General features: G+C 41.5%; 1 protein-coding gene across 1 annotated transcript in view; it reads right to left on the minus strand.

Moving 5' to 3' along the window:
* Dph6 (diphthamine biosynthesis 6) overlaps nucleotides 1-8,883 on the minus strand; it is an 85,973-nt gene extending 77,090 nt beyond the window's left edge. Inside the window, exons 1-3 of the mRNA XM_042687742.1 lie at nucleotides 8,808-8,883; nucleotides 5,651-5,745; nucleotides 1,624-1,817 (exon numbers count right to left, since the gene is read on the minus strand). Of these exons, the coding sequence (XP_042543676.1) occupies nucleotides 1,624-1,817; nucleotides 5,651-5,745; nucleotides 8,808-8,848 (330 nt within the window). The 5' untranslated portion in view covers nucleotides 8,849-8,883. The remainder of the gene's footprint in view (nucleotides 1-1,623; nucleotides 1,818-5,650; nucleotides 5,746-8,807) is intronic.
* Nucleotides 8,884-11,825: the final 2,942 nt, after the last annotated feature.

Raw genomic sequence — 11,825 nt, forward strand, 5'->3', positions numbered from 1 at the left:
AAGGTCTACTCTCACTCCCAGCCTTCCCTGCCATCAGCTGCTACCACTTTGATGCTGCCTTATTCTCTCTTCACAATCTTCAATATTAACTGTGTTGTTTGTGTTCTGCCTATTCTTTTCCATTAGAAATAGTAGTCCACCAAATGGGATTGCATGAAATTGCAGAGCTTCTGCATGGCAAAGGACATAGCTAGCAAGCTCAATAGAAAGCCCACCGATTGGGAGAAGATCTTCACTAGCCATACAACGGACAAGAGTCTCATATCTAAAATATACCTGGAACTCAAAAAATTAAATCCCCAACAACAAATTCTCAAACAAACACTGCCCAATAAATAAGTGGGCTAAAGACTTAAAGAGAAACTTCTCTGAAGAGGAAAGAAGGATGGCCAATAGACACATGAAGAAATGCTCAACCTCCCTAGCCATAAAAGAAATGCAAATCAAAATAACATTGAGATACCACCTCACCCCAGTTAGAATGGCTATAATTAAGAACTCTAATAACAACAGATGCTGGAGAGGATGTGGACAGAAGGGAACCTTACTGCATTGTTGGTGGGAGTGTAAACTTGTTCAATCACTTTGGAAAGTAGTATGGAGGTTCCTCAAAAGATTCCACATAGAGCTCCCCTATGACCCAGCAATCCCACTTTTAGGCATTTACCCAAATGGTCACAAACAAGACCATACTAAAGCTACCAGCACAACTATGTTTATTGCAGCCTTATTTACCATAGCTAAGATACGGAACCAACCCAGATGCCCCTCAGTAGATGAATGGATCAAGAAAATGTGGAATATATACACGATGGAATTCTATGTCTCCATCAGAAAGAATGACATTGCCCCATTTGTTAGGAAATGGAAAGACTTGGAAAAAATTAAATTAAGTGAAGTAAGCCAGGCCCAAAGAAACCTAGGTCCCATGGTTTCCCTTATTTGCAATAATTGAGTCAAGCAGAAAAGGTCAGATAAGTTGATGTTAGGAAAAATGAACCCCAAGACAAGTATTCAAATGTTTTTTCTTTCATGCAATTGTTTCTAACATATTTATAAGATGATTTCTTTGTTGCTTTGTATGTCTCTCCCCCACGGTATAACCTCTGCTTTCACTTTATTTGATGTTGGTATAATTTGTGGAGGGGGAGGGAAAAAACTAATTGTTTAAATAGGGATACAGGTGGACCCATTGCAATAATGAGACGTACAAGATGCTATGTCGAAAAATGAATTTTACAACTTTGGAGCGGGGTGGGGGGGCTGGGAGATGGGAAGGGGAAACAAAGGAGGAGGCAACAATGCTTGATAAGAAATGTACTCATTACCTTGCCCATGTAATTGTAACCCCTCTGTATGGTATTTTCACAATAAAAAAAAAAAAATGGGGGCTAGTAAGGTGGCTCAGTGGTAGAGCACTTGCCTTGCATGCATGAGGCCCTGAGTTCGATTCCTCAGTACCACATAAGCAAAAAGAAAAAAGTCGGAAGTGGCACTGTGGCTCAAGTGGTAGAGCGCTAGCCTTGAGCTGAAGAGCTCAGGGACAGCGCCCAGGCCCAGAGTTCAGACCCCATGACCGGACACCCCCCCCCCCAAAAAAAAGTAACTAGTTACTCCACATACCTTGACAAGTTTCAAAAGCTCATAGAGGTCTTCAACCTCATCACCTTCACATTTGGAGTACACATGTCCCGTATCCAAGCTCTTGCCTCTTATGGTCCTGCGGTAGAGGGGAAGGGACATTGCTTCTGCATACAAGTCAATGGTGTGGTGACCCACTGTCTGATACATGTAGCTATCCAATTCATCAGTTCCCACTGCAATAATGAAAGTAGAAAGGATTAGTAAAACAGAGTGAAATGAAATGGATTTGAACAGCTTGAAGGGCAGTCAGCACAGAACTCAAAAGTTTCCTATAAGACCTCTGCAGTAATACAATGGAATATGTAAACACTGTGTATTTGTCTGTAATCCCGTCTAGATCATAGCAGCTGTAATCATGTCTACTACTAATTACTAATAAAACTATATATAAATTATTAAAACTATATGCAACAATGTTTAAAGGGAAGAGTAATGTTTTCAATAAATTTTGATTGGTTTATTCAATTAAAATTTTTATTACATAAATATTTTTCTATCATTCAAGGTTATTCACAAGGTCACTACTTAGTAAGTAGCAGTATTTTTTGGAAAACACTTAGATGTTCTTGGTATATTTTCACAAATTATCAATATGGGTAAATATTCAAAATAGATGTTAGACCATATTATATTAAATGAATGGACTTAGAAATATAACAATACATTTTTTAATCTCAATTATTTTTTAGAAAAAGTATTGTGAATATTTACAAAGATTATTTTTAAAGATTCATCACAGCATAGTATGAATACAAATGCATTCATTAATATAATTTTTAAAATGAGTTTTTTCCAAAGTGTGTTCTCCAGAATATAAATTCCCAAATACATTAATACAAAGGTATTGTAAAAAGGATTGCATGTCAAAAAAATTTATAATATACACACAAAAATTATGCCTAATAGATGTCTTTGTTGCATGTTTTCCTAGGATACTATACTTTCATCTCTTAACTTTATCTATCTACAGAATTCATATATTTCATGGAGGTATTTGTGTGCCAAAGAAGACAGTAGAAATACTACTGTAGAATAATATTTAATGGAATGGAAAATGTTCACAACACGCTTAAGAAAAAGAATACACTATAAAATAAGTCAGATGCATATGTATGTTTTGATACCTACGTATATGTGTATGGATTTATATATGTCAAACAGGCCCAAGACTTCATTTCACATGTTAACTAGTCCATCAAAGAGAAAATGGAAGTTCTCCACATTATAAGCCATCTCATTTTGCCTCACCAGATTTCTTACACACACACTGGGTTCCAGCAGAATGGTACTCACAGTAGTAGTATTATAAATCTGTCTGGTTTGGGTCCAGGCAAGAAGTAGAGATACAAAGTCACCTAAAAACCTTTTATTAGTTTTCTCTCAACCCACAGTTAGACTGGATCTTTAAATGTTTTAGTGTGAAAGGATCTTATTATACTAAATCAATCTATTCAAAGAAATGTGTGCTTCTTAGAAAGAAACATCTTGCTATCAGTATAATAACTAAAACATTTTGCAGGCTTCAAAAACCTAGTAAAGTTGGGTGTGGGTGGCTCATGCCTATAATCCTAGCCACTCAGGAGGCTGAGATCTGAGGATCACAGTTCAAAGCCAGCCCGGGCAGGAACGTCCGTGAGACTCTTATCTCCAATTAACCACCAGAAAACCGGAAGTGGTGCTGTGGCTAAAGTGGTGGAGCGTTTGCCTTGAGCTGAAGAGCGCAGGGACAGTGTTCAGGCCCAGAGTTCAAGACCCACAATTGACAAAACAACAACAGCAACAACAACAACAACAAAAAAACCTGGTAAATAACTTTTTTTTAGGCTCTAGTTAATCTTCACCACAATGTAACTTTGTTACATGTCAAACTGACATGAGATAAAATAAATCACTGTTGTCCAAAGCACTTTAATGAACATGTCAGAAAAGTTACTACAAGAGATGGTTTTATAAATTTTATAACAAATGCACATTATCCCCATTGATGTAAACATCTTTTCCAGACTATCTACTGAAAACACAATATTCTCTAACCAATTTTCTTCCAGAGTCCTTGCTAGTAGTCATTCCTCTTTGAGGTTCTTTTTGCAACATGTCAGAAGGCAAAAGAAGCCATTCAATGATCTCAACTTTTCACTGACTATAACTGAATATCAGAGAAAGTCCCCCTATCTACCAACCCGTGGCAATCTGTTCTCTTCTACAACAGTTACTGTAGATTCAGCTCACTTCTTCCCTAATAATATTCTAATTCCATTTACTCTTAAATTTTTAATCACTAACAGTATTTTAAATAAATGTCTGCATTCCACACTAACAGGTATGATTTAAAGACATGCTTGTCATTACACTGCTCTGCCAGTAAACTATGCACATAAGAAGATTAAACATTAATGACTCCATACAAGATGAATACAATAAATGATGTAGAAAAGCTGCAAACAAGATAGAAACTCAAGAGAGAAATCATATCATATGTATATTATGAATAATATAAACATCTGATTTTTAACTACTAAGACCTATCAAGACAGATTAAAAGACCCACCTATCCTGGCTAGCAATATGGGATAAAGGAATGTTTTCTTTTGTAATAGTGTAATCCTGAGAGTTTACTTTTCTTTCATAATACGGAAGTTACATAATGGTTCTCGCTCAGCTTCAAAGTCTTTCTTATTTAAAGTTAGAACTAGAATGCCATTTTCATTTACAAAAAAAAAGCTCTTACTTCTGAAAAAATTGGTGATGACTCATCACTAACGTTAACTATGACATTAACCATGACTGTATGGAATCTGTGCTATTTATGAAACGCTTCTATTCTCTACTTTCCACATCATTTCCACAGTCAGTTAAATGGGTTTTGATCATGAAAGGAAATTCAAGTAACTGACTAACAGAAGTTCTTGTAGTTCCAGGGATCATTCAAACGAGTTCATTATTCAGTGACCCAATGAATAAGCTTTGAGTGAATTTCTACTGGACACAAATCACTGTGCTAAGTGTTCAGGAGCACTTAATGGAAGATACAAGATATGATGTCTGCTTTCAAGAATCTCATAATCAATCTGAGTATTTATAGAAAAAATAAAGGAGCAATTATAAAAGGATATAGAAACAAAAATACAGCAGAAGGCAGTTCCAAGAAAAGGAAGACCTTTAGTGTTAGGTTATAATTCAATTAAATTTACCATATATTATCTCCATGACATGAACTATGATTAATGTTTTCACATACACTACTCCTTAATTCATTTGAAAATAACAGTAGAGCAAAAACATAGGCTGGGAAAAGTTACAGAAAAGAGATACTAAGAGGATCATATTAAAAGAACCACATAGAAAAGTAGCAATGCATAAAGTTAGGTCAGTGCTTTTTTTTCTTTAAAGTTAGCAGTTAATATCTCTAGTTGTATAAGCATAACAAAAGTACAAAAAGTGAAGTGGTAAGTGTTCATTCTTTAAAAAGTTATAATCAAGAAATTTCATTTAAAAAGTAGATTTTTAGACTATAATTAAAAGGTGGAAATAAATTGCTCTATAGTACTGTCAAGTCTCATGTTTGACCTGAATGTAAGAAAATTGAGCTGTACCTTTTCACTAGTAACATTCACATATTACAACATGTCTGCCTGCCACCCTCTCTGAGGCATGAGCCTGTATTTTACTTATACACTGCCTGCAACACTTGCACATGTGGTACAGTAGAATATTACTGCACACTGAAGTGAGAGAGTTCCAGTCTCATTTCTGAATGTTTGCACTGGCTATTTTACTTCTGGCAAATTTAACAAAACTCTAAGCTTCAGTATCTCTACCTAGTAAAGATAGGATTAATAATGCTTCCAAAGGTGAAAAATGCCAAGCTCTATTTACGGTCCCACTTCTAATATGGCTAAATACAAGTTGGTCTTTTGTTCTCTTTGCCTACTGCATACAGAAAGATATGATTACAAAGCTGAATTTCAGTCACCTAGAGAACTTCCCAATAAAGGTATACACGTACCTTGGTTTTCATCTGGTCTTAAGTTTGCTAAAGCAACAATCTGATGTCCAGCAGAAATGCACTGCATCATATTGTAACAGCTGTCCTTCCCACCACTAAAAAACAAATGAGAGAGAAAGTGGGGGGACAAAGAAAGAGAGAAAGAGAGAGAGAGAGAGAGAGAGAGAGAGAGAGAGAGAGAGAGAGAGAGAGAGAGCGCAGATGATTATCGGGTTACTGACCAAAATACAACATAGAATCACTAGATATCAGAATACATTATTTCTTCACCTATTCTGAATAAAAGGATTGTTTCACAATTAGATAATAGTAATAATACATTAATTTCTAAATTTTAAGATAAGCAAATTAATCTCAATGTCTTAAAGTTGCTCCTTTAAAGAGCTTATGGTATTTGCAATAGTGGCTCTAATAAAGTGCTTTACAAATGAAAAATGTTTTGAAATTTACATCCCAGATAAATATACTCATTAGATGAAATACTGTAAATAATAACAATAATCTGTTCCATCGTAAGAAATCTAACTACTAGCTACTATCACAAATGAAATTAAGTTTGATTTCCAACTTCATGATATATACTTAGTTTCAATCTGTAAGGATGAAAACCCAAATGAGAAGTATCAGTACTTCAGCCTTGTGGTATATGCAACCCTGATTTCGGAAGGTCTCAGTGGGAAGGAAAGGATGAGGGGCAAAAGGAATGTTAAAAACCCACGCTCTCTTCAGATTGATATTCCATGCCATTAAGCAGATTTCCCACAACTTCCTTCAGTGAACATACTGCTCACTTTCCCCCAAACAAAAGGGAAATGCTCTACTATCACAATGTGAATTCAGTCAAAACTTAGCCTTACAATTTATTTTAAAATAGGCTGATATTTTCAAGTTTCACAATATTAATTCCTAATTTGAGTTCTCTAGAATGCTGGTGTCCGGGAAAATGTTAGCTGAATACCCTAGGAAAAAGGCTTTCCAAGGCAAACAACCTTGCTAAATGCCAAACACATCACTCTCATTTAGAACCCCACTGAACAGCTGATTACATGAGTTCAGCCAATTCCAAGTCAAAAAATTGTTTTGGGAAAAAGAATCTAACTGAACACGTAAAGACTTTTTCCCAGGTAAGCACTCTACTACCTTGGACAAGACTCCAGTTCTTTTGAAGTTTTGAACTCCAGTTTATTGTGAAGACGATGTCTTGTACTCTTTGCCCAGAGCTAGGCTCAGACTGCAATCCTCCTACCTATGTTTCCCACATAACTGGGAATAGACTTCCCAGTGTTTGATGAAAGAGGTGGGGAGAGTGGGTGGCGACCTCAAACCATGTCCCTCCAGCTCTTGCCTTCTGAGTAACTACATACAATACCAGCTACAGGTACGGGTCCTGTTGTTCAGCTTTGTGTTATTATTCACTAAGCAATGACATGTAACAGCTAGTTATATGGCATTTATATTAGGCATTATAAATAATCCAGAGATGATTATGCAGGAGAGTGTACTTGAGCTGTATACAACATTTTACATGAAGCACTTGGCATTTACAGATGTGAGTATCCATGGTGGTCCTGGAACCAATCTCCCATAGATACCAGGCATGACAATACATGTTAGGTGGAAAAGTCTACAGACCCGGACTTTTAATTCCTAAATTAATTGCTAAACTAAGCTAGTCAATGTGCTTAGGTTAAGGCCTCAGTTAAAAAAAAAAAGAAAAAGACTTGTCTAGAATATCCCCGGTGTCATAGTACGATAAACTTAGTAAATTGCCTATTAGGAAAACAAGGTTGTATGTTCTAAAGCTATTTAAATATTTCACTTATTCCCTAAAACACACCTTATTTCTCATTCGCTGTATGTTTGCCTCTCCTGTACATACACAGACACACGAGTGGCAAATATTGTGTTGTTTAAATGCCTATTTTATATGTAATAATTACATAATAGGTATGTAATACATGGGCATTCATATAAGTGTGTGCATTACTATATATAGCTTGTGTATTCATTACTATGTATTTCCTGACATTTATATAGCTCTTTAAATTTAACAATTTCCAAACATTGTGTTTTTCATTTTAATAGTAACATAGCTTTTCATTGAAGAGGATAATGAACTGTGCCAATCTTTACTTCTCTCCCATACTTCTGCCTTCAATTGGCTTGCATTCCTCTGCCATTTTTGACCAAATGAATGTAAATAACTTATTTACTGGGCTACTTTTCTAGTTTATCTAGAACAAATGAAAGCCACATCCCCTGTACAGGGGGAATTTACTGAATTGCAGTGTTTTATTGTCCCACTGTGGCCTAGTCTAAAACTGGCGGGAAAGTCCAAGTAACTGAAAGGAGTCCAGCCACTGAGGAAAGATGGGAGCATGTTATCAAGAAACCTTTGTCAACTTAGGATCGTTACCGAGTCTACTGCGTTAGAACGACTTAAAAAGTGTGTCGGACACTGTTCTGATCCAAGTCTGGCACAGGTGACAAGGAGTCTGAACTCCCGAGCCGATGCTATTGTGTTTGAAACGCTGCCGTGGGGCCGGGTCTGGGCGAGAGAACTTGACAACCTCCGACACCTACATGTGAGGCTCCTCACATGCCGCCGGTGCGCGGGATGCGGGAAGGCCGCTTCCAACAACCGGAGTCTCGCAGGCAGCCGCACCCTGGGGGCAGCAAACTCAAAAACAGAAGAAAAAGGAGCAAAACGGCACTGTGGTCCGCCGTCCGCCGGGAGGGGAGGAGGAGGGCCGCACGCCCGTTCCGAGGGCGGAACCGGTGGGGCGCGAAGGCGTCGCCCGCCCGGGCGGCCCCGGCACCCGTGGGTGAGGACCCGGGGGAAAGCGGGCCGGCGACACGGCGAGCAGCCCCGGGGAAGGCGGCAGCTCCCAACCTCCGGCCGGGGCGCGAGGCCGCGGCGCCGGCCCTCAGCCCCTTCCCAGGGACTCGGACTAGGCCCGAAAGCCAGGCCGGGCGCGCCGGAGGCGTGCGGGCCGGGACCGGGCCCCGCTGGCCGGCGAACGCCCGCAGACGCCTCTCGGTGTCCCGGAGAAACCAGGCCGGCCCGAGGCGCCAGCACGGACGCCCCATCTTTCCACCCGGGGGCGGCAGCCGGGGGCCGCTGAGGGAACGCGGAGGCGGCCTGGCGACTCGTTACCTGATCAGGGCCGCGACCCTCATGCTGACCGCCGAGCGCATGCGCGGCGGGACCTGGAGGCCGGCGCGTCGCGAGTGTGACGTAGGCGGGTCCTCGCCCGTGTTGTCCGCGCCGCTGCCTGTCCGCGGGGCGACGTCGCGGCCCAGTCGCCGGCCCCCCAGGACCCCTGGAGCCCCGAGGAAACGCTACCGCGGCGCCCGTCCTTCTGGCGATGGCCTCTTGGCTCAAAGAAGAGGAAAAAAGAACTAAAAAGTTAAGTTCGGGCGTGTCCTGGACACCTAAGTGAGGGCGCCAAAGTTGCGTCGAGGCCGCCGCCGCCCGGCCCGGGCGCGGGGTCGGCGTCGGTGGGACGGCGTTCGCGGCCGGCTGCGGGGTGGCGGGTGGGGCCGCTCGCCCTCTCCCCCTCACTGGGCCGCGCCGGGAAAGGAACCGCACACCCGCGCTGCTCTCCGAGTCCGTGGGGTCGCGGCGTGAGCCGAGGTCAGAGGTCAGGGTGGAGTCGGGGCCGGGCCCCTCGACGCGGGCCCCCCCTCCCGGGTTTGCCCGCCAGTCCCGCGCCGAGGCCGCAAAGCTTCAGCGTGCTCTGAGCCCGAGGCCGGCCGCTTTCCAGAAAGGGGACTTGGCCGCCGAACGAGTCCAGAGCGCTTCCCCAGTGCCGCGTGCCCCAGTGCTGCCGAGGCCCGCCGGCGCGTGCGCAGGCGAGGCCGCCGGGGCCTGGCGTCAGGGCCGTAGAGATAGCTGAGGAGACCGCACGCAGGTAAAAGCAACCGTGCGTTAGAGAGGGAGAATCGGGAAGCCGGGCGCCGGTGGCTGACGCCTGGCATCCTAGCTACTCAGGAGGCTGAGATCTGAGGATCGCGGTTCAAAGCCAGCCCGGGCGGGAAAGTCCGTGAGACTCCTATCTCCAATAAACCACCAGGAAGCCGGAAGTGGCGCTGCGGCTCTAGCGGCAGAGTGCTCGCCTTGAGCTGAAGAGCGGAGGGACAGCGCCCAGGCCCAGAGTTCAAGCCCCACGACCGACAAAAAAAAAAAAAAACAAAAGAAATTGGGAGGGACAAATAGAATGTCTAGGAAAGCTTTATTGGTGAGGTAAGTTGAACTCAATTTAAACAGAAGAGTTAGCTGCGTAAAGAGCGGAGCACCAGGTAGAAAGGAAATTAGACTCAAGCCTCAAGTGCTTATGGAAAAAACAAGATGAACGAACTCTTGTAATTTAAGCAAAATGAACAAAAAGAAGGTCACGATTAGGGTGAGAGCTGAGGTATGGTGATGGAAGGGGAGGGTCAAACAGTGTATGTAAGCAGTACAGATTTTAGAACAAAGGTGTGATAAAACTGGAAGGATGATGGTACTGTGCTGTGTGGAGAACTATTGAGTTCCCTATTGGGGACCTGTCTACAATCCAGAAAAGAGGTGATAAAGGAGACAGGTTAGTGAGAAATGAGGATTCTGACTCTGTCTTAAAGAGCCAATAATATTGGATGGATTAGGTGTAGAAAGTTAGAGCAAAGACCTAAGTAAGCTCAATGCATGGCACACCTTCAGTTTTATTGTAGTATGATCTTATTATCTCCAAATAGTTGGTATGGGTGACTAGAGCAGGCGTTTTCTGCATATCAGTTTCATTATCTAAAATTCTGCAGCTTTAGGTCTGTGAGCTTGGGGATATGACTCCATTGATAGAAGGCTTGTCTAGCATGAACAAGGCTATGGGTTCTTTTCCTTGAGCTAGAGGAGGGAAAACAATACATTCAAGACCAAATGGGTTATTGTCCACCTTGGAATTATAAACGTTTTCCTATCATCAGTTAAGCATTTGGAGTTTTAGCTAATTTGGTAAGATAAATACATTAAACAAGTATTGACAATACAAGAAATTATATTTTTGAAAGTGCTGAGCTATACATTAGAAGTCATTGTAGAAGAACACCAATTTTTAACTTATTCGTGTCCCCCCACACTCTTCTGAAGCATCTTTGTATTCTCTCTCCTTCAGGTCCTTGTTCTCTTGAAAAGGGTCTTTTCTTTTAAAACTATCTAAACCTGAATTCTGTCTGTCTAATATAATACCTGTGCTTATTCTTCTTAGATACTCTTGGCCTTCCTCATAGTGCCTTCTCAGAATCACCATACAACTTTCTGTGATTTAATGTCCCACCAGGGCCACCATAAAAATGGTAGGTTAAATTCACTAGAGTTTAGTAAACAAATTTGCATCTCTGAGATTAACATATCAGAATCGTCTTAAACCAGTTCTTAGGCTTATAAAAAATTTTTAGAGGTTTTTCAAATAGATTAAACAAAACCAAAACAATTCTTGACCACCATCTCCCAAATGTTCTATTAAAAACAAAAATTTAGGAGATTGTATTGTAGTTCAGTGGTAGAATATTGTCTAGAATAAGCAAGATCCCAGAGTGATCCCCACCATTGAAAAAGAAGGCAAGAGAAGAGGAGAGCAACCCAAGGTAAGACTGAAATTCAAAGCACCTAACATGGCAGTTACCAACCACTGTTAGATGTGTAAGTGAGACTTGAGAAAATGCCTATGATGGATCAAAAGAGAAGGCAGGGAGACACAGATTGTAATGCAAGTTGAAGACAACACAGAAAGGGAAGAGTAGAAAGAGTCCCAATTTGTCCGCAGGCAACTCTGAGCCATTGTTGTCTATTACAGAAATTCCATATTGGGCAAAGATAGCTCAATTCTAGTATCTCTGTTTTGCTCAGGGATTATCTGACAGCCGTGCAGGAAAAACTTGGACTGATGCAAACTCAGTAGTGCCTCTGAGAGTGCACTACTATGGACTGTAGTCTACAAGCCAGTTAATAGCAAGTGTGTCCATGAGAAACCTCTCTCTAGGCTTGAGTGTAGAGAAGGAAGGCCAGCTGAACAAGCTGTAATCCTTGACATTGCAGTTAGTCTTGGGCCATCCTGGTATGTGTTCTATTCTCTACTGCCTACTCCATATTCTCAATCTCAGCTACCACTTAAGCATTATTTTATTTTACCTGATG

This window comes from Dipodomys spectabilis, unplaced genomic scaffold (genome assembly GCF_019054845.1).
Source record: "Dipodomys spectabilis isolate Male_0828 unplaced genomic scaffold, ASM1905484v1 ptg000108l, whole genome shotgun sequence".
NCBI classification, from domain to species: domain Eukaryota; kingdom Metazoa; phylum Chordata; class Mammalia; order Rodentia; family Heteromyidae; genus Dipodomys; species Dipodomys spectabilis.